At 39.2% G+C, this 23,021-nt stretch overlaps 3 protein-coding genes and 1 pseudogene across 7 annotated transcripts in view; 2 read left to right on the top strand and 2 right to left on the bottom strand.

The window, feature by feature from the left end:
* The window catches only part of SCRN3 (secernin 3), a 41,878-nt gene extending 38,135 nt beyond the window's left edge, over positions 1-3,743 (bottom strand). For 2 of the 4 annotated variants that reach the window (XM_037848618.1, XM_037848621.1), the window contains exons 1-2: positions 3,635-3,743; positions 1,549-1,715 (exon numbers count right to left, since the gene is read on the bottom strand). In XM_037848618.1, coding sequence (XP_037704546.1) covers positions 1,549-1,704 — 156 coding nt within the window. In that variant the 5' untranslated portion in view covers positions 1,705-1,715; positions 3,635-3,743. Of the gene's footprint in view, positions 1-1,548; positions 1,716-3,565 lie in introns of all 4 variants that reach the window. The other 2 variants (XM_037848619.1, XM_037848620.1) reach the window with 2 other exon arrangements.
* Positions 3,744-4,595: 852 nt separating this feature from the next.
* Positions 4,596-5,943, bottom strand: LOC119543674. Its single transcript, XM_037848622.1, has 2 exons — positions 5,890-5,943; positions 4,596-5,721 (listed from the first exon to the last, which is right to left on the bottom strand). Exon 2 carries the CDS (start codon positions 5,706-5,708, stop codon positions 4,824-4,826), a length of 885 nt encoding a protein of 294 aa, XP_037704550.1. The 5' UTR covers positions 5,709-5,721; positions 5,890-5,943; the 3' UTR covers positions 4,596-4,823.
* The window catches only part of CIR1 (corepressor interacting with RBPJ, CIR1), a 52,730-nt gene continuing 35,036 nt past the window's right edge, over positions 5,328-23,021 (top strand). Inside the window, exon 1 of one of the 2 annotated variants that reach the window (XM_037848617.1) lies at positions 5,328-6,134. In XM_037848617.1, coding sequence (XP_037704545.1) covers positions 5,856-6,134 — 279 coding nt within the window. In that variant the 5' untranslated portion in view covers positions 5,328-5,855. The remainder of the gene's footprint in view (positions 6,135-23,021) is intronic. The other variant, XM_037848615.1, reaches the window with a different exon arrangement.
* Positions 12,693-14,067, top strand: LOC119544491 (annotated as a pseudogene).

Here is a 23,021-nt window from a genome sequence, read left to right as displayed (position 1 = left end):
GTTGTTTAAGAAAGAAATTCTCAACCTCAATGTCTAGTGTTTCTTGGCTAGTGGAAGAATTACACATATAGTAGCTGCTAAATACCAAGGGTATTGTCAAAAAAGCCCATGCCACATGTAGAAGTTGTCCATCAGGTATGTCCATAGGAGTGAAAGGAAAGAGAACTACCCGCTTACAGGGTAAGACGGATTTGGAGATGAAGTAGAAATGGTATCCTAGATAAATAAACAGCCTCAGCAAAAGAAAAAAGAAATGAACAAGTATATAGAAAACATTAATATTTACTACATTTTATATTAGAATAGCAATAAAATAAAATCCAAAAAGTAAAACTTAACCATAAAAACATATGAAACTTTCAAATTAAGTTCCATGTTCAATGATTTTTAAAATTAAATTTTTTTTAAGGTTTCTTTAATTAATATGTATACCACCAAATGACTATATAAAACACGTTTTCATAATATCAAACTGGGCCTTTTTTGATATGTCATAAAACTAAAATTATTCCCAGAGACTTTTTCTCTTCTAAACCAATCATAATCCTGTTTGTCCATCAAATGCCAGCTGAAATACCACCTTGTGTCATAAAACTAAAGTTATTCCCAGGGACTTTTTCTATTCTAAACCAATAAGAATCCTGTTTGTCCATCAATGCCAGTTGAAATACCACCTCTTGGGGAAGACTTCCTTGATCCCGAGACTGAATTAATTGATCTTTCTCCTCTGCTCTCACAGAGCATGTTGCTCTTACTGAAAGTTAGTACTTAATACATTCTACTTTGTAATATGGTTAGTTGCATATACATTTGTGATGGTTTGCAGGCTGAATGGACTCCAAAAACCATTCCTGTGGGTGTGAACCTACTGTGGGTAGAACCTTTTGATTAGATTATTTCAGTAGAGGCATGCCTCAAGTGGATCTGAATCTTCTTCCTGGAGACCTTTATAAGAAGATAAAATTCAGACAAACAAAAAAGACAGACACAGAAGCTGAGTGAGAAAGCCCCAGAAGCTCGAAGCTGAAAGCAATGAAACCAGGAAGAGAAGAGGCCGCACTGTGCCTTGCCATCTGACAGAGGAGTCCAGGATCATTGGCAGCCTGTTTTTAGGAATAAGGTATCATCTTGATGATGTCTACATTTTCAAGGCCTCTAAGCTAATAAATCCCCATTGTAAAAGCCAACCCATTCCTGGTATATTGCATTTTGGCAGCCTAGCAGCCTAAAACAACATCCTATTCCTCTACTAGACTCTAAACTTCTGGAAGAAAGAGTTTTAGCCATAACAGCAGGCTATAAATCCCTTGTCCTATCTAGCATGCTCGCATATGGAAAATATTCAAATATCTGATCAAAGAATTAACAATTATTGTTATTTCAGCTTTCCCCTAAACCACAGAAATAAAAGACCAGAAGTCTTCTTTTGTTTCAAATTATTTTTTGAATTTAATTTAAAAAATTTTTAACTTCTATAGCTAGATAATGATATAACCATTTGATATTTTTAAAGCAACCTGTTGCTAACAAAACATATATTCCCCTTACCTTAAGATGTTCTCCTAAGTTATGAGCTGCAGCAGGAAAATAAACTACCTCTTGTACTTCATCACAGAGTCTATCTGAATTTTTTCCAAAAATAATCCTGTTTTCAACTGTTGCTGGAGGTAATGCCACGAAAGTGTCACAGGAACAAGGTTCCATGTTCTTTTAATCTAAAAATCATACAGCAGTTTCAAAATAAAAAGAGAAAAAGAATTTTAAATATATAAAAAAAGTTTTACTTGATGACCAAGCGGTATAATATCACTGCTATATCTAATAAAGGGGTTCATAAAAGTTTTAAACTTTATATAATATAGTACAAAAATCAATAAGAAAATGGCTTGGGAATCAATCTTGTACTACAGTAATCAATAAGAAAATGGCAATGAGAAGTAATTTCTTCTCTTAGTCTATAGATCAAATTCATCCTCAGGATCTTTCTCTTCTGAAGCCCCTTTTACTATTTCATATCTGGGACCCCCTGGACTAGCTCTACTACTGTAAATACCATACTCTATTGTATGTGTGTACATATGAATCCCTTTACTAGACAGTGAGATCCTTGAGGGCTGGCAGTGTATCTTGTTAAGCTTTGTAGTCTCAATGCTGTAACTCATAGAAAAAATCTTAAGTATCTAGTATTTCTCCAAAGGACGGAAGAGGGGGGTTCCTTTAAACTGGGGAAGAATACACGCAGATTATAATACTGATAAGACTCAAATTTTGAAACAGGCTCACTGATTTGGCAAACATTAAAAAGATGTCAATAAAATTCCCAATTCCTAATATTTCCAGGAGGAAGTTTACATACACAGTTTGTAAACCTTGATGGTAAAATTTAATATCTAGGTTATGTCAATTTACAATTCGGAAAATTTTAAATCCTCAATTTTTGTAGAACACCTAAGTGTCTCATAATTTTGTTTCCAGAATAGACAGTTTTACAAAGTTCTCTTCTTTCCATTATTTTATAATGCCGAAGCCTTAGAATGGCTTTCTCTACACAAATATATAATTTTTAAAAAAAAATTTAAATCTAGTAATTGTTTAATTAAAAAAACAAAATGACTCAAGTAAGAAAGATAAACTTCAGTTTGAAGCTCCTAAAGACTTTTCTTTTCCTCAATCATGGGAAGAGAGACATCACCATTGCTTCTGTTCTTTTCTGTGTGTATTTAGACCTTTATGCCCCGGATCTCATTCTATTTGTGTTCCTGCATAACCTTGGGCAGGCTATTTAATCTCTCTCTCTTTGTCTTTTGCCTCATTGGTAAAATAAAAACTGTCAAAAGGGACTGTTACGAAAATTAAACGACAATGTGTAAAGCGTTCTGTACATCGCACGGAACATACTCAGACACTCAAATGTAAGCTATTAATGTTATTATTTGGCAGAACAGTGAATTTCTCACAAAAGACTTTCTTTGATAGCTTCTGGAGACTTGTTTGGTGGTTCCCCTACAGCAGTAGCAGCCACGCCCACTCAAAACCCTGGAATTCTAGGGCCATCAAAATGCACTGCGGGACTTGAGACCATCTAACTGGGATTTAGGGGAAGCTAAGCAAACTTGCATCTAGTTAGAAAGGCATCTAACCCACGGAGGAGGGAAAATCCTGCAAGCCTTTACTAACTCCTAGCACATACTCAACACGTAACAAATGTTTACTGAAGATCTTTCTAGGCCAGGCACCCTGCAGCTAGGAAAAAAATAGACAACTGCTCTTGTGAAGTGCTTTATAGTTCACAAGCGCTTTCAGAAACATCACACCGTTAGATCCTCACATTACTGTTAGGACAATTACCGTCGCCATAACGCAGACGAGAAAAACGGTGCAGAAAAGTTTATGTAACTCAAGTTAGAGTTCACAAAAAGTCAAGAGCTCGAACTTCAAGAATCTCTCGCAGAAGAGCCTTGGCCCACCCCACCGCCCTCACCCGACCCGGCGGCTCCCAAATTGCGACCCGCCCCCGTCGGACCCCGAGCCAGTGAGCCGCAGTCCGGGTCTTCCTCATTCCTACCTCAGTTATGCACGCCCCTCCCCCAGAGCACGCCCCTCGCCTGACCTAGGATCTGTCCGAGCTTGCTACCTGGATGTTGGTTCCCGAAGGGAAAGAGAAGCCGCAAGCACAGTTAGCAAAGACGAAAGCTGTCGGAAAGTGTTAAGCCGAGACCTCGGAACACTTCCTCTTTTTACAGGCGTCACCATGGTTACAGAAGACGCTACAGAGGGCGCCGCCATTTTAGACGGAGGCGCCATTACAGACGCAGGCATCAAGTACGGGTGCCCCGAAGGATCAGAAGCCATCTTAATGTGCACCACTTCAGACTCAGAAAAACAGTAACCACATGCTGGCCACAGGCCCAGTCCTTCAAAGACAAGTCCCCCCCGGAATGGCCCCCCTCTGGTGTCACTCTTGGATGGCACCTTGATCATCTCTCATTTAAAGTGTCTGATTTTCTCCCAAAAGTACCAGGTGGTGGGACTTATGTTCCCCCCTTCCAGTTCTACACAATTAAGAAGGTGGTCGTCAAAGGCAGGGTGATTGATACCAAAGTCCACACAACTGTAATGCCCACCAAAGGTACGATTCAATGGAAAAAGGATGCATCTGGGACATCAGAGGAAAGGGATGACCCAATGAAGCCGGGAACCTCTCACCCTATTTTGTCATTCTGGTCTACAGGTATGGAACATGCCCGGGCAAGTTGCGACTTCCACTTCCTGGGACCCTGGGACTTAGGAACGAAGGCTTCAACTAATAACATGCTTACTTTTCTAGGTCCAAACGACCCATCGAGCCTAGAGACCTACGCTGAACACTCTTGGGGAAACACTGCTTTAGATTTACTAGGACAAGACACAGGGAAAGGGGACATACAAACATGCCTAGACCCTAAGTCAACAGGAGAAAACAAGGATGGGCCTTACACATATGATCCACTAAAGAACAGGACAAGCAGGAAGGCATGGCACACTAACCGGGGCTTTACACGAATAATTAGGCCTAAACCTGATCTAAACACAGTAGTGGGAACGGGGACTCACGTATTATCTCCATACTTTGTAAAGGGACCAGTGTGGCTAGCTACACAACATGGGATAGACGAACCCTGGAATGGGATGACAATTACACTAAGGGAGGCTATGGCTACTAACTACGCTATACAATATGATATTGACATGTATGTAGCTTTTAAGGAGTTCAACCTCGAAGTTCAGCCTTCTACAGAGTTCGCAAATGAAGCTGCATGGGCAACAAAAGCTCTTTGTCAAAATTAAAAGTTTATTTTATGATTGAATACAAAGTTTGGAGGATCAATAAAGGCATTGCCATCAAACCAATGTAACTTTGTCAGTGTTCTATATAATGCGTCTAAACAAAACTCACTGCTATACCACTCTGCTGGGCTCTTGTTAGAAGTTATAAAAACTCTCTTAGCAAGGAAGGACACAGTCCCTCCTTTAGTCTCCACTCTAAGTGGATACCTATCTAATAATCTTAACAGATCATCAAAAGCGAGCCAGCCATAAAAATCATCAAGAATAACATCTTCTTGACCGTTATAGCCGTCCCACCACTTCCCCCGCGGTTTCCAGTAAGCCTCAGGTGCAAGGTCCTTCACGGTTCGGCTCTTGCCACATCCGGGGGGGCCCCACCAGCACATGACTTCGGTCTTCCAATCACGGTTCAGCTGACACTCCGGAAGAACTAACAATAACTCTTTGAAACCGCGGTGGTAACGGACATACTGCGTCGGGAACTCCTTGGCAACGGTCGTCAAGCTCTTGGTCTCGCGCAGCCGCTGTACAGCATCATGTAAGTCATTTCTTTTACCTGAAAATTGAGGCTCGCCAAATTCGTGAAACAAACATTCTTTACTGCAATACCGCTTATTAGAAGCATCATCCCCTTTCGCTCTCTCAAAGTGTGCTCTCTCAGAAATCAATTGTTCTACGCCAGAAAGTCTCAGTTTTTTACGCAGATTCACAAACCCTTGCAAGTGCTCTGTGTGATTCTCTGAGCCATGCTCTAATCCCACGACCAAATACTTGCAGTGTTCATCGATGCTTTTTATCTTCGCTTTCTCTTCTTCGGTGGGGTTATTCAGCGTAAAACACCATCTCCCACAAGGTTGCTCACGCTTTGGCCTCTCTGCCATCTCGTAATGCGACCTACGGAACAGTAACCAACGGGGCCGCATTGTGGGAGATGCGGAGCGTTAACCCTAAAGGGTTAACGCTGACCGATCAGCCTCGGTCGCTCGTCCCTCGCTACCCTCGGCCGTGCCCCCTACAACTCATTACTAATGCCGCGCTACCGCGCGGCATCAATAATCTTACCTTTAGATACAAGCTCTGAAGGTGGTGCCGGGGTGCTGGTGCCGAGGTCTCGGGTAATTACCTTTGACCTCGGAAGTTCCCGCTACCGCTGGCGCGCAGTTCCGGTTAAGAGAAATAGTTTGTTTACGTTGTTCCCAGTTCAGGGGTGTTCCTTCCACACCTCGGAGTCCGACATGGGGAAATCATTTGCCAACTTCATGTGCAAGAAGGACTTTCATCCCGCCTCCAAATCCAATATCAAAAAGGTGAGTAAGGGGGACCCTAGAGGAAGCTAGCCCACGGCAGCTGAATTTCCGGGGACTGTTCGAGGCGAGAGCAGTGGTGTTTCTGGGATTCCTGAGGTAGTCGTCTCTTTTCTAGACTTAAAATCTCGTACTCTCACCCAGGGAAGTAAATATTCCTAGCAACGTGGAATATGACTCCCCGGGAGGAATCTAGACCCGGCATCGTGGGATGGAGAACATCTTGACCAAAAGGGGGATGTGAAAGGAAATGAAATAAGCTTCAGTGGCAGAGATTCCAAAAGGAGCCAAGAGATCACTCTGGTGGGCACTCTTACGCACAATGTAGACAACCCTTTTTAGGTTTTAATGAATTGGAATACCTAGCAGTAAATACCTGAAGCTATCAAACTACGACTCAGAACCCTTGAATCTTGAAGACGATTGTATAGAAATTTAGCTTATGAGGGGTGACATTGTGATTGGGAAAGCCATAGGGACCATACTCCCCTTTGTCCAGTGTATGGATGGATGAATAGAAAAATGGGAGCAAAAAAAAAAAAAAAGGCACCCAGTATTCTTTTTTACTTTAATTGTTCTTTCTCACTTTAATTTTTTATTCTTATTCTTTTTGTGTGTGTGGTAATGAAGATGTTCAAAAATTAATTTTGGTGATGAACACACAACTATATAATGGCACTGTGAACAACTGAATGTATGATTTGTATGATTGCATGGTATGTGAATATATCTCAATAAAAATGAATTAAAAAAAAAAATCCTCGTACTCTCCCCGTTCTTCTCTGCTGAGAAGCTCATGGTGGAAGCTGGTCCTCAACATTTATTCTGCTTTTAGCTCTGTCAGCTAGAGACTAAATCCATAAAAGGTGGAGACTGATACCAGGGTTCTTCATTGCTTCCCTCAGCAGATTCTGATTTTGTCTTCTTAACTCAGGGTATCACAGCTTCTGAATTTTGCTCTCCTCTACCAAGATGACTTCCAGTTTATTTAAGATCTTAAAAGGAAAATAAATTCACTCCTTGCTTTCAGTTTTCATCCCACCAGATAATGTAGTGTCTGTCCGATGACCTCGTTGAAGTTTAGTGTTTTTAATAATTGATTATAGTTCCATTAGGTTTAGTATAGACTTCCCTAAATAATCTGATCATTATTTAATCAGTTACAGTAATAGACTTTGCCATACCACCTTCCCTCTTTAGACCTATGTTTCTCAACCTTTTTTCATTATCTCCTTCCTAAGGAACCTTTTTGGACATTATTTTTCCCTAATCGCTCTCCCCCATGAAATTTTAATGCCATAGATATGCCATATATCTGTTGGTTAATATATGTTTATCTGTCCTTTCTACATAAAAAGTAAGATGTTTTACACACACACACCCCTGTTGAAAATGCACGCTCTAGACAAGTGTACTTCAACTTTGACACTGTTTACATTTTGGGCAAGATACTTCTTTGTTGTGCAGAGCTGTTGTGTACATTGTAGAATTAGCAGTGTTCCTGGCCTCGACCTGCTAGATGCCAGTGTCAGCCCCCAGTTGTGTCAACCAAAAATGTCTGTAGACAGTGTTAAATAAATGTCCCAGGGAGAACAGGCAGAATTGCCCCGGTTGAGAACCACTCTCTAAATAGAGCACTCTTTTAACAAATAACTTAAACCAATGGTTTGAGAGTACAGTCCTTGGTTATGAAACAAAGGAACTGATCTATTTGGGAATCAGTTGGACATCTTTATTCTAATCCTCTTCAAGCAGTGGAGCTAGTTGGCCAATCTAATGGGTAAGTCTTAGTAATTTCAGTTGCCTGAGGATGAAAAAAACAGGAGGGGATGGTGATGATATGTTAGAAAATTCTTGTCAGAATAAATTGTTCCTTAGTTGCTTGTTGGTGAGTTTGTTCTCTCAGTACTTTCTAATTGGAATTTCACTGACTTCTGCATTATTTTTATAATGTTGAAAGGATCACAGATTTTTGCACCTTGAGAGGACCTTAGTAATTATCTGACCACATCTCCTCATTTTACAGATGAGGTGAGTTTACCACAGTTAGTTGAGGATCAATCAGAACTAGGATCTAGGACACCTGATCAGTCCAGTGCTTTTTCCACTATACTGGACTGTGTTTGCATGGTTTCAGTTATGGATAAGAGAGATGCTTTAGTTTTGTGGGAAAGAGTTATTTGGTTCACTTGAGTAACTTTTGACATCAAGCACAGACGTTTTCCTCCTTGAGAAACGTTTAGCTGTTACTATTTTTATAGGAATGAAGAGATTAGATGAAATTCAGGTGGTTGCTTTTGTTTGTTCGTTTTACATTTAGAGACAAATGTACCCAAGAAAATATAATCTTTTTTTTTTTTTTTGGAATTTTTTACTTTTAGCTTTATACAGTTCAGTGAAACAGTTTTCCTAAAGAGAAAAAAAAAAAATGCATGGAGGATAACTTTTGCAAATCCACTGTGAGAAATTCAGTAAATCAGTTAAAGGCTCAGAAAGTACATACTTTCATCTGTGGAAAGTATCACCTAAAATGTTCCAACCACAGGTGATCTCTTTAATCTGCCTTACATTTTTTCCAGGACGGAGAAGAATGAAGTATTGTTTTTTGTTTGTTTGTTTGTTGTTGTTGTTTTGCTAATATACCTTCCTATAGAATTGTTATATATTCTAGATAGTTAATTGAGGGGAAGGGTTACCACTAGCCTTCTTTATTAATTAAAGGATGAAGAATATATTTTAAGTGAAAATAAAAAGGAAAACAGAGGAGTTCCATCAAAGAATGGAAAACAGAGCACACCATGAAAATTAAAGTCTGATATGTTTTAAGGTTTCATTTGTTCACCAAGAATATAAGTGAATGCTATACAACTGCTGGTTGCTCTGTTATGTATTGTCATGCACTGCCTCTGTCAATTATGTCACAGACGGCATTATATTCAACTAGCATTTTTTTTCTTGGCCAGACTTTTTGAAGAAGGAAATAGTCAATTTACGTTCTGGTGCAAACTCCTTATCTTCTTGTAGAGAGGTAAACAGTTCACAATGGGCTACTCTGTAGAACTACTGTAGACTACTCCTCTTTGTGAAACTCTCTTCCTCTGGCTGTGCTCTCTTCTTGTTCTCCATGTCTTCTACTAGACTATTCCCTCTCCATTAGCTTCTTTGGACCCTTATCCTTAGCCTGCTCCTAAAATGCAGGTGTTCCCCCAGAGTTTCATCCTTGGCTCACTTGGATATTCTTTCCTCAAGCAGTCATATCCAATTTCATGGTTTTTACTATCCCCTATATACTCATGACTCAAATCTACAGTCCCAGTTCTCTTCCCTAGGCTTGAGGCATCTCACGACAACTTTCTACTAGTCAATTTCATCTTGATATCCTACAGACATCTCAAACCCAAAATATCTGACATGGAACTTACTTTTCACCCAAATCTTCTCTTCTGTTTATATTTATGATCTCATAAGGGTAGGAAAGACAGGTAGCAACGCAGTGGTCCATCCAGTCACCCAAGCCAGAAATTCAAGATTTATTCCTTTTCCATCACACCTTTAACTAGTCAGTTAATACATTCTATTGGTCTTACCTCCCAAACACTTCTTGAGTCATCTTTTTTTTAAACATCTTTGAGATATAATTCACATAGCTTGCAAGTACCTATTTAAAGTGCACAATTAATGGTTTTTAGTGTATTTATGAAGTTTGTGCAATCATCACAGTCAAGTTTAGGACATTTTCATTACCCTAAAAAAGAAAATTTATGCCCTTTCTGATGCCCCACCCCACTCCCCCATGCAGTGTGGATCCAGTCTGCTCAGTTGTAGGTCCTTGACCCTGCTCTGGAGGAAGCAGAGTAACCCCTATGCACATACTGTGGCACCTCTATGTAGGTGCCAGTCTGTCAGGGGGCAGTCTGAAAAACTGAACTAGGAAATTCCTCTCTGGGTTCTCCTCCCAGAACTTGCCCTGGAGGCAGAAGCAGTTTGTGGAGAGCTAAAGCTGGGTAAGAAGCAATTAATTCAAAGCAGCCTAGTACAAAGGATTACCTATTTTAAGTCCTACACTAAGAGTACCCAGGAGAGGGAGGAAGTCTATTTCAAGGAAAGTAAAGGGAGCATTCACATTCTTTTTTTTTTTTTTTTACATTTTTTTTTTAATTCAGTTTTATTGAAATATATTCACAAACCATACAGTCATCCATGGTATACAATCAACTGTTCACAGTATGATCATATAGTTATGCGTTCATCACCACAATCTATTTCTGAACATTTTCCTTACATCAGAAAGAATCAGAATAAGAATAAAAAATAAAAGTGGAAAGAGAATACCCAAACCATCCCCCCATCCCACCCTATTTGTCATTTAGTTTTTACTCCCATTTTTCTACTGATTTTTTTTCAATTTTTTAACTTTGTTTATCAAAAAATTAAAAACAAACAGGCAAACAACAACCAAAAAAACCCCACAACATTTCAAACAAAGCAATGGATTAAGGAAAACAAATAACCTAAAATAACTACTTTGCTTCCAATATGTTCCTACCATACCCCAAGAAAATTAATAAACCATGTCCAAACAGAGGAGTAAGAAAAACAAATAATCTAAAATAACTACATTGCTTCCAACATGTTCCTACCATACCCCAAGAAAATTAACAACCCCTAAGAAAACAAAGGAATAAGAGAAAAAAAAAACCTAAAATAACTCTATTGCTTCCAACATGATCTTACTATATCCAAGAAAGTTTACAAACCATAATCATTCCTGAGCATTCCCATAACATTGAGATTACCCTCCATAGTTTATCTGTTCTTATTAGATTATCATTCCCCCTCCACTAATTGGTATCTCTAGGTCCCCTACATTCTACAGTATAAAACATTGTACATTTTTCACAGAATTCACATTAGTGGTAACATACAATATCTCTCTTTTTGTGCCTGGCTTATTTTGCTCAGCATTATGTCTTTTTTTTTTTTTTTTTTAATCTTCATTTTATTGAGATATATTCATATACCACGCAGTCATACAAAACAAATCGTACTTTCGATTGTTCACAGTACCATTACATAGTTGTACATTCATCACCCAAATCAATCCCTGACACCTTCATTAGCACACACACAAGAATAACAAGAATAATAATTAGAGTGAAAAAGAGCAATTGAAGTAAAAAAGAACACTGGGTACCTTTGTCTGTCTGTTTCCTTCCCCTATTTTTCTACTCATCCATCCATAAACTAGACAAAGTGGACTGTGGTCCTTATGGCTTTCCCAATCCCCTTGTCACCCCTCATAAGCTACATTTTTATACAACTGTCTTCGAGATTCATGGGTTCTGGGTTGTAGTTTGATAGTTTCAGGTATCCACCACCAGCTACCCCAATTCTTTTTTTTTTTTTTTTTTTTTTTTAATAATTTTATTGAGATATATTCACATACCACGCAGTCATACAAAACAAATCGTACTTTCAATTGTTTACAGTACCATTACATAGTTGTACATTCATCACCTAAATCAATCCCTGACACCTTCATTAGCACACACACAAAAATAACAAGAATAATAATTAGAGTGAAAAAGAGCAATTGAAGTAAAAAAGAACACTGGGTACCTTTGTCTGTTTGTTTCCTTCCCCTATTTTTCTACTCATCCATCCATAAACTAGACAAAGTGGAGTGTGGTCCTTATGGCTTTCCCAATCCCATTGTCACCCCTCATAAGCTACGTTTTTATACATCTGTCTTCGAGATTCATGGGTTCTGGGTTGTAGTTTAATAGTTTCAGGTATCCACCACCAGCTACCCCAATTCTTTAGAACCTAAAAAGGGTTGTCTAAAGTGTGCGTAAGAGTGCCCACCAGAGTGACCTCTCGGCTCGTTTTGGAATCTCTCTGCCACTGAAGCTTATTTCATTTCCTTTCACATCCCCCTTTTGGTCAAGAAGATGTTCTCCGTCCCATGATGCCGGGTCTACATTCCTCCCCGGGAGTCATATTCCACGTTGCCAGGGAGATTCACTCCCCTGGGTGTCTGATCCCACGTAGGGGGGAGGGCAGTAATTTCACCTTTCAAGTTGGCTTAGCCAGAGAGAGAGGGCCACATCTGAGCAACAAAGAGGCACCCGGGAGGAGGCTCCTAGGCACAACCATAGGGAGGCCTAGCCTCTCCTTTGCAGCAACCGTCTTCCCAAGGGTAAAACCTGTGGTAGAGGGCTCAACCCATCAAACCACCAGTCCCCTATGTCTGTGGTCATGTTAGCAACCATGGAGGTGGGGTAGGCGAATACCCCTGCACTCTCCACAGGCTCCTCAAGGGGGCACTGCATCTTTTTTTTTTCCTTGTTTTTTTTTTTTTTCCTTTTTTTATTTTTGATACTTTGTGGTTGCTAAGTAGTAGAAAGTAGAATATGTATTCCTTGAAAACTCATAACTCATTCATTCATTTCCTTTCTCTCTTGGGCGGCTCTCTCCTATACTTTTGTACTTGTGTTTCCGTATCCTTTACCTTTTAAGAAGATTCGTTTTTTTAAAGTGTTCTGGGTTATTGATTATATGATGTTGGGTAAGAAAAAGGAATCAACAATAGATTATATTTTAGATCAAGGATTAGAATGTGTTACACTTTAACAATAATATGAAGCTTTGATTCTGAACAAGTTCTTATTTATCTAATGTATAATAAAATATTTGTTATTTTTAAAACCTAGAGATACAGAAAGAAAATTTTAAAATGGACTATAATGATAATAGCAAACACTTATTAAGTGCTATGTGCCAGGCACTCTTCTGAACTCTTTATTTGTATTAACTCATCTCTGCTGAGATAACTCTAGATGACTTTATATAGAATAAAATGAGTATCAAATATGTATATGGCTAGAAAATTTAAACCTGTATGTAAGATACAACATGAAAAATGAAATCCTCTTTGCCCTTCCTCTCCATCCCTTTCTTCAAAAGCAACCACTTTTAACAGTAGGAGCAATGTATCCTCATAAAAAACAGTCTTTTAGCATGCATAAACTTATTTGGGGAATAAATCACCACTCTTCCATGACGTGAAAGATCAAATAAAGTTTAAAAATAAATGTGACGAGATTTGAGCTGCGCCGCCCCCCTTGAGGGTTGGCGGCCAATGGCTCCTCGCGGGCTGCGGCCACCACCGTCGCCCTTCACACCAGGCAGCCGGGGTCGGTTGGAACAGAGCCATCGCCGCCAGTCTATGCGGAGCTCTTTTCATCGGGTACTGCATGTACTTCAACCGCAAGAGACGGAGTGACCCCAATTTCAAGAACAGGCTGCGAGAGCGAAGAAAGAAACAGAAACTTGCCAAGGAGAGAGCCGGGCTTTCTAAGTTACCTGACCTTAAAGATACTGAAGCTGTTCAGAAATTTTTCCTTGAAGAAATACAGCTTGGTGAAGAGTTACTAGCCTAAGGGGGGGTGTGAGAAGGGTGTGGACCATTTGACAAATGCAATTGCTGTGTGTGGACAGCCATAGCAATTACTGCAAGTATTACAGCAAACTCTTCTACCACCAGTGTTTCAGATGCTTCTGACTGAGCTCCCAACGATTAGAGAATTGTAAGTGCTCGGAGCTTGGCTGAAGATGATGTGGAATGAAAAACAGATGTCAGCATAATCAAATCACAATTTAAAATATTTTAAAAATTTGGAAGATGAACAGCTCTGGGGGAATAAGGGCAAATGTGTTTAATATGGACTGTGTACCACACTGAAGTCTACCAAAGTTAATTTTTACTTTGTGTAGATCCATTTGTCTGTTTTATTTATTTTTCCCAGTGCAAAGTGTATTTTGATGAGTATTTTTCATTTTATAAATATACTGAGTTACTGAAATATCATGGATTTTGTTTCTTCCTAACTTGTGCAATTAAAATATACATACATATAACAATACTTAGGTTAAAAATACCCAGTGCTTGGTTTTTTTGTTTTTTTGTTTTTTTGTTTTTTTTAATTTATTTTTTTTTAATCATCATTTTATTGAGATATATTCACATACCACACAGTCATACAAAACAAATTGTACTTTCGATTGTTTACAGTACCATTACATAGTTGTACATTCATCACCTAAATCAATCCCTGACACCTTCATTAGCACACACACAAAAATAACAAGAATAATAATTACAGTGAAAAAGAGCAATTGAAGTAAAAAAGAACACTGGGTACCTTTGTCTGTTTGTTTCCTTCCCCTACTTTTCTACACATCCATCCATAAACTAGACAAAGTGGAGTTTGGTCCTTATGGCATTCCCAATCCCACTGTCACCCCTCATAAGCTACATTTTTATACAACTGTCTTCGAGATTCATGGGTTCTGGGTTGTAGTTTAATAGTTTCAGGTATCCACCACCAGCTACCCCAATTCTTTAGAATCTAAAAAAGGTTGTCTAAAGTGTGCATAAGAGTGCCCACCAGAGTGATCTCTCGGCTCGTTTTGGAATCTCTCTGCCACTGAAGCTTATTTCATTTCCTTTCACATCCCCCTTTTGGTCAAGAAGATGTTCTCCATCCCACGATGCCGGGTCTACATTCCTCCCCGGGAGTCATATTCCACGTTGCCAGGGAGATTCACTTCCCTGGGTGTCTGATCCCATGTAGCGGGGAGGGCAGTGATTTCACCTTTCAAGTTGGCTTAGCCAGAGAGAGAGGGCCACATCTGAGCAACAAAGAGGCATTCAGGAGGAGACTCTTAGGCACAAATACAGGGAGGCCTAGCCTCTCCTTTGCAGCAACCGTCTTCCCAAGGGTAAAACCCATGGTAGAGGGCTCAACCCATCAAACCACCAGTCCCCTATGTCTGTGGTCATGTTAGCAACCATGGAGGTGGGGTAGGCGAATACCCCTGCATTCTCCACAGGCTCCTCAAGGGGGCACTACATCTTCCTTTTTTTTTTTCCTTGTTTGTCTTTTCTCTTTTCTTTTTTTTTTTAACTTTCCCTTCTTTTTTAAATCAACTGTATGAAAAAAAAAGTTAAAAAGAAAACAAACATACAATAAAAGAACATTTCAAAGAGACCATAACAAGGGAGTAAGAAAAAGACAACTAACCTAAGATAACTGCTTAACTTCCAACATGTTCCTACTTTACCCCAAGAAAGTTACCTAATATAGCAACATTTCTGTGAACTTGCTCCTACTATATCCGTCAGAAATTAACAGACCATAGTCATTCCTGGGCATCCCCAGAACGTTAAATAGCTTATCTGTTCTTCTTGGATTATTGTTCCCCCTTCCTTAATTGCTCTCTATTGCTAGTTCCCCTACATTCTACATTATAAGCCATTTGTTTTACATTTTTCAAAGTTCACATTAGTGGTAGCATATAATATTTCTCTTTTTGTGCCTGGCTTATTTCGCTTAGCATTATGTCTTCAAGGTTCATCCATGTTGTCATATGTTTCACGAGATCGTTCCTTCTTACTGCCGCGTAGTATTCCATCGTGTGTATATACCACATTTTATTTATCCACTCATCTGTTGAAGGACATTTGGGTTGTTTCCATCTTTTGGCAATTGTGAATAATGCTGCTATGAACATTGGCGTGCAGATATCTGTTCGTGTCACTGCTTTCCGATCTTCCGGGTATATACCGAGAAGTGCAATCGCTGGATCGAATGGTAGCTCTATATCTAGTTTTCTAAGGAACTGCCAGACTGACTTCCAGAGTGGCTGAACCATTATACAGTCCCACCAACAGTGAATAAGAGTTCCAATTTCTCCACATCCCCTCCAGCATTTGTAGTTTCCTGTTTGTTTAATGGCAGCCATTCTAATTGGTGTGAGATGGTATCTCATTGAGGTCTTAATTTGCATCTCTCTAATAGCTACTGAAGCTGAACATTTTTACATGTGTTTCTTGGCCATTTGTATTTCCTCTTCAGAGAACTGTCTTTTCATATCTTTTGCCCATTTTATAATTGGGCTGACTGTACTATTGTCATTGAGTTGTAGGATTTCTTTATATATGCAAGATATCAGTCTTTTGTCAGATACATGGTTTCCAAAAATTTTTTCCCATTGAGTTGGCTGCCTCTTTACCTTTTTGAGAAATTCCTTTGAGGTGCAGAAACTTCTAAGCTTGAGGAGTTCCCATTTATCTATTTTCTCTTTTGTTGCTTGTGCTTTGGGTGTAAAGTCTAGGAACTGGCCTCCTAATACAAGGTCTTGAAGATGTTTTCCTACATTATCTTCTAGGAGTTTTATGGTACTTTCTTTTATATTGAGATCTTTGGTCCATTTTGAGTTAATTTTTGTGTAGGGGGTGAGGTAGGGGTCCTCTTTCATTCTTTTGGATATGGATATCCAACTCGCCCAGCCCCATTTGTTGAAAAGACCATTATGAGTCAGTTCAGTGACTTTGGGGGCCTTATCAAAGATCAGTCGGCCATAGATCTGAGGGTCTATCTCCGAATTCTCAATTCGATTCCATTGATCTATATGTCTATCTTTGTGCCAGTACCATGCTGTTTTGGCAACTGTGGCTTTATAATAAGCTTCAAAGTCAGGGAGTGTAAGTCCTCCCACTTCGTTTTTCTTTTTTAGAGTGTCTTTAGCAATTCGAGGCATCTTCCCTTTCCAAATAAATTTGATAACTAGCTTTTCCAAGTCTGCAAAGTAGGTTGTTGGAATTTTGATTGGGATTGCATTGAATCTGTAGATGAGTTTGGGTAGAATTGACATCTTAATGACATTTAGTCTTCCTATCCATGAACATGGAATATTTTTCCATCTTTTAAGGTCCCCTTCTATTTCTTTTAGTAGAGTTATGTAGTTTTCTTTGTATAGGTCTTTTACATCTTTGGTTAAGTTTATTCCTAGGTACTTGATTTTTTTAGTTGCTATTGAAAATGGTATCTTTTTCTTGAGTATCTCTTCAGTTTGTTCATTTCTAGCATATAGAAATATTACTGACTTATGTGCATTAACCTTGTATCCCGCTACTTTGCTAAATTTGTTTATTAGCTCTAGTAGCTGTATCGTCGATTTCTCAGGGTTTTCTAGATATAAGATCATATCATCTGCAAACAATGACAGTTTTACTTCTTCTTTTCCAATTTGGATTCCTTTTATTTCTTTGTCTTGCCGGATTGCCCTGGCTAGCACTTCCAGCACAATGTTGAATAACAGTGGTGACAGCGGGCATCCTTGTCTTGTTCCTGATCTTAGAGGGAAGGCTTTCAGTCTCTCACCATTGAGTACTATGCTGGCTGTGGGTTTTTCATATATGCTCTTTATCATGTTGAGGAAGTTTCCTTCAATTCCTACCTTTTGAAGTGTTTTTATCAAAAAGGGATGTTGGATTTTGTCAAATGCTTTTTCAGCATCTATTGAGATGATCAATTGATTTTTCCCTTTTGACTTGTTAATGTGTTGTAATACATTGATTGATTTTCTTATGTTGAACCATCCTTGCATGCCTGGAAAGAACCCCACTTGGTCATGGTGTATGATTTTTTTAATGTGTCTTTGGATTCGATTTGCAAGTATTTTGTTGAGGATTTTTGCATCTATATTCATTAGGGAGATTGGCCGGTAGTTTTCCTTTTTTGTAACATCTTTGCCTGGTTTTGGTATTAGATTGATGTTAGCTTCATAAAATGAGTTAGGTAGTGTTCCATTTTCTTCAGTGTTTTGAAAGAGTTTGAGTAAGATTGGTGTCAGTTCTTTCTGGAAAGTTTGGTAGAATTCCCCTGTGAAGCCATCTGGCCCTGGGCATTTATTTGTGGGAAGATTTTTGATGACTGATTGGATCTCTTTGCTTGTGATGGGTTGGTTGAGGTCTTCTATTTCTTCTCTGGTCAGTCTAGGTTGTTCATATGTTTCCAGGAAATTGTCCATTTCCTCTACATTATCCAGTTTGTTGCCATACAGTTGTTCATAGTATCCTCTTATAATTTTTTTAATTTCTTCAGGATCTGCAGTTATGTCACCTTTTTCATTCATTATTTTGTTTATATGGGTCTTCTCTCTTTTTGATTTTGTCAGTCTAGCTAGGGGCTTGTCAATCTTGTTGATCTTCTCAAAGAACCAACTTTTGGTGATATTTATCCTCTCTTTTGTTTTTTTGTTCTCTATGTCATTTATTTCTGCTTTAATCCTTGTTATTTCTTTTCTTCTACTTGGTTTAGGATTGGTTTGCTGTTCATTTTCTAGCTTCTTCAGTTGATCCATTAGTTCTTTGATTTTGGCTCTTTCTTCCTTTTTAATATATGCGTTTAGTGCTATAAATTTCCCCCTTAGCACTGCTTTTGCTGCATCCCATAGGTTTTGGTATGTTGTGTTCTCATTTTCATTCGTCTCTATATATTTAGCAATTTCTCTTGCTATTTCTTCTTTAACCCACTGGTTGTTTAGGAGTGTGTTGTTTAACCTCCAGGTATTTGTGAATTTTCTAAGTCTCTGATGGTTATTGACTTCTAATTGTATTCCATTGTGGTCAGAGAATGTGCTTTGAATAATTTCAATCTTTTTAAATTTATTGAGGCTTGTTTTATGTCCCAGCATATGATCTATTCTGGAGAAAGTTCCATGAGCACTAGAAAAGTATGTGTATCCTGGTGATTTGGGATGTAATGTCCTGTATATGTCTGTTAAATCTAATTCATTTATCAGATTGTTCAGGTTTTCAATTTCCTTATTGGTCTTCTGTCTGGTTGATCTATCTATAGGAGAGAGTGATTTGTTGAAGTCTCCCACAATTATTGTGGAAACATCAATTGCTTCCTTTAGTTTTGCCAGTGTTTCTCTCATGTATTTTGTGGCACCTTGGTTGGGTGCATAGACATTTACGATTGTTATTTCTTCTTGCTGAATTGCCCCTTTTATTAGTACGTAGTGGCCTTCTTTGTCTCTCAAAACATCCCTGCATTTGAAGTCTATTTTATCTGAGATTAATATTGCTACATCTGCTTTCTTTTGGCTGTAGCTTGCATGAAATACTTTTTTCCATCCTTTCACTTTCAGTTTCTTTGTGTCCCTGTGTCTAAGATGAGTCTCTTGTATGCAACATATTGATGGTTCATTTTTTTTGATCCATTCTGCGAATCTATATCTTTTAATTGGGGAGTTTAATCCATTTACATTCAATGTTATAACCGTGAAGGCATTTCTTGAATCAGCCATCTTATCCTTTGGTTTATGTTTGTCATATTTTTCCCCTCTGTCTATTAATATCCTTTATTGTACCCATACCGAATCTCTTTAGTACTGATCCTTTCTCCAAGTCTCTCTGTCCTGTCTTTGTTTCTCTGTCTGTAGGGCTCCCTTGAGTATCTCCAGTAGGGCAGGTCTCTTGTTAGCAAATTCTCTCAGCATTTGTTTGTCTGTGAAAAATTTAAGCTCTCCCTCAAATTTGAAGGAGAGCTTTGCTGGATAAAGTATTCTTGGCTGGAAATTTTTCTCACTCAGAATTTTAAATATATCGTGCCACTGTTTTCTTGCCTCCATGGTGGCTGCTGAGTAGTCACTACTTAGTCTTATGCTGTTTCCTTTGTATGTGGTGAATTGCTTTTCTCTTGCTGCTTTCAGAACTTGCTCCTTCTCTTCTGTGTTTGATAGTGTGATCAGTATATGTCTCGGAGTGGGTTTATTTGGATTTATTCTATTTGGAGTTCGCTGAGCATTTATGATTTGTGTATTTATGTTGTTTAGAAGATTTGGGAAGTTTTCCCCAACAATTTCTTTGAATACTCTTCCTAGACCTTTACCCTTTTCTTCCCCTTCTGGGACACCAATGAGTCTTATATTCGGACGTTTCATATTATCTATCATATCCCTGAGGTCCATTTCGATTTTTTCAATTTTTTTCCCCATTCTTTCTTTTATGCTTTCATTTTCCATTCTGTCATCTTCAAGGTCACTGATTCGTTGTTCAACTTCCTCTAGTCTTGTACTATGAGTGTCCAGAATCTTTTTAATTTGGTCAACAGTTTCTTTAATTTCCATAAGATCATCCATTTTTTTATTTAGTCTTGCAATGTCTTCTTTATGCTCTTCTAGGGTCTTCTTGATTTCCTTTATCTCCCGTACTATGGTCTCATTGTTCATCTTTAGTTCTTTGAGTAGCTGCTCTAGGTGCTGTGTCTCTTCTGGTCTTTTGATTTGGGTGCTTGGGCTTGGGTTATCCATATCGTCTGTTTTTTTCATATGCTTTATAATTTTCTGTTGTTTTTGGCCTCGTGGCATTTGCTGAACTTGATAGGGTTCTTTTAGGATTTGTAGACCAATTGAAGTCCTTATCTCTAATTTATCAGATCTACAGCTTCATGGAGTACACTTTCTCTAACTAACCAGCAGGTGGCGTCCACGAGCCACCTGTTCTCCACAAGCCAGTTCTCCCCTGCTTAGCCTTTTTGGTGAGTGGGGGAGTGAGTCTTGTGGGGTCCAATTGGTGTACCAAGCTTGCGTGTGTAGTTGGTGTTGCCTGCCCTGTATATGGGGCGTGTTTCTGGGCAGTCGGGGGGGGGGTGGCTCTAACAATCAAATCTCCCTGGTGATCCTAGAGTTTTAAAGCTGCTGCAATAGTCTAATCCTTCAGTTCAGTCCTGCCACAGTTTGTCTCTGCCACTGACCCACAAGTCCTTGGTATTGGCGTATGGTTCCTGAGACTTGCAAGTGGGCCCCTCTTCCAGGCCGTGCACCCCGGGTCCTCTATTGAGGGATGACTGTGCTATGTCACAGGTGAGTGCCGTCCCCCCAGGGCAGTTCTGGGCTGCTGGGCTGTGTAGGGAGGCTCCCAGTCTGCTGAAATGATGGCTGAATGGGGCTTTGTTAATTCACACTGCTCTACCTTCCCAACTCTGGGACAATCAGCTGAGGTTGCAGGGAAGGCTAATGTCCACGCCCAGTTTTGTGGTGTGTGCCTGTTATTTGAAGCACTTCTGTCACACTGGGTTTTCTGGGGCAGTTCTGGGCTATGGGGCTGGCGATGGGCAAGAGTGTTTCCTGTCCACCAGGATGATGGCTGTGAGCGGACACCCCCCTTTTCTTGGGAAGTTGTGGTGTTTAGTGAATTTTCTCAGCCACTGGATTATTGCGTTTTGTCTCAGAGCTCTCCTAGTTCTGCTCTTGACTTGACCTGCCCAAATAGCAAGTCTTTGAAGCTTTCTGTATTGGGCTTCTTAGAGTAATTGTTTTAGAAAAAGAAAAAAGGATTAAAAAAAAAAAACAACAAAAAAAAAAACGGGCCCTCCTCAGAGATCTAATGGGTTATTGAAATGCTAAGAGACAAAGCAACCAGGGCCATTAAGGAAAGGTCCACAGGGCAGAGAGATCAGCTTTTCTTCGGGATTTGCATATGCGCCTCAGGGCCCTTCCCCTTTCTATGTTCACCAGAACTCCAAAAATCCTCCGCTTTTATTTTGGAGTTTTTCGTGTTGTTTTTTTTCTATGCCTGTCTCCTCTCTGCTGGGCTGGCTGCTCTCAGATTCTCTGGTGTCTGGTCTCAGTCTATCTATGGTTGGAGTTTGGATCAGTAGAATGAGTTTCCGATAAGGGCTGCCACTGCAGTTCTCCCTTCTCCTTCCCGGAGCTGACAGCCCCTCCTCCCCCGGGACTGAGCCTGGCAGGGAGGGGCGCGGGTCCCCTGGCCGCAAAAACTTACAGATTTCGCTGATCTCAGCAGTTCCACGTTTTCATGAGTGTTGTATGAAGTATGCCCAAAGTCAGATTGCTCTGTGGTGTCCAGTCCACGCAGTTCCTGGCTTTCTACCTACTTTCCTGGAGGAGTAACTAAAACATACAGCTCACCAGTCTGCCATCTTGCCCCGCCTCCTCACATTCTTTTAAATGGGTGAAATCCTATTGCCTTGAGCAAAAACAAACCCAGACTCAGGCTCAGAAAAGACTGAGAGGATCCTGTACTTCACATTCACCTGGAGCTGGTTTTCTTGATAGAAAGGCTAAACTTTAAAGGAGTTTTTTTTTTGTTGTTTTGTTTTGTTTTTTAATTTAAACACAGAGCCAGTTTGCAAAGACTAGGAAAGATTATGTATTTATTATCAGAATCAATTAAAAAAAATAGAACTGTACAACACAAACAGTGAACCCTAGTGTAAACTGTGAGCTATAGTTAATAGTATAATTCTAATAATATTGTTTCATCAGTTGTAACAAAGGTACTACACTAATGTAAAATGTTAATAAGAAGGAAAAAATGTGTGTTAACGTGGGATTATATGGGAACTCTATTTTCTGCATGATTTTTCTGAAACCTACAGCTTCTCTATTAAAAATTCTTAAGGGGGGTCAAAAAAAAAAGAAACGTTATACCCTTTAGCAATCACTGCCCATTTCTCCTCAACCTCCTCCCTCCCCCACCCCCCACCACTTGGCAACCACAAATCTACTTTCTATTTCTGTGGATTTGCCTATTTTGGACATTTCATATAAATGGAATCATTTAATATGTGGACTTTTGAGAATGGCATCTTTTACTTAGCATATTTTTGTGATTCATCCATGTTGTAGCATGTATCAGTACTTCATTCCTTTTTAGTGCTGAATAATATTCCATGTGTATTGTTATATACCACATTTTATTTATCACTTCATCGGTTTATGGATGTTTGGGTTATTTTCACAGAGAGTCTTTTTAAACTCCAAAAAAAAAAAAGGCTATATGTTTTTTGGAAGGATATACAAGAAATGGATAACATTGGTTACCTTTGAATGTAGTTATTTAATTAAAAATGTTTAAAAACCAAAACTTTTGTGTAAAACATTCCATGAAACCAGCCTTTCTCACTGGCCCGCAAAGTTAATCAGTCTCATTCTATTTCTTTACCTTGTGTGTGCTTCTGTTGCCCAAATACCAAACTTTATTGTTAGTATTTATTCACAGAATTCATATTT

Source organism: Choloepus didactylus, chromosome 9 (genome assembly GCF_015220235.1).
Source record: "Choloepus didactylus isolate mChoDid1 chromosome 9, mChoDid1.pri, whole genome shotgun sequence".
Lineage (NCBI taxonomy): Eukaryota > Metazoa > Chordata > Mammalia > Pilosa > Megalonychidae > Choloepus > Choloepus didactylus.
The sequence above is the reverse complement of the archived record's forward strand: the minus strand, read 5'-3'. Positions and strand labels throughout refer to the sequence as shown.

Coding starts and splice junctions, on each gene's coding strand:
- LOC119543674 (XM_037848622.1), bottom strand. CDS start 5,708: ATGGCAGAGAGGCCAAAGCGTGAGCAACCTTGTGGGAGATGGTGTTTT.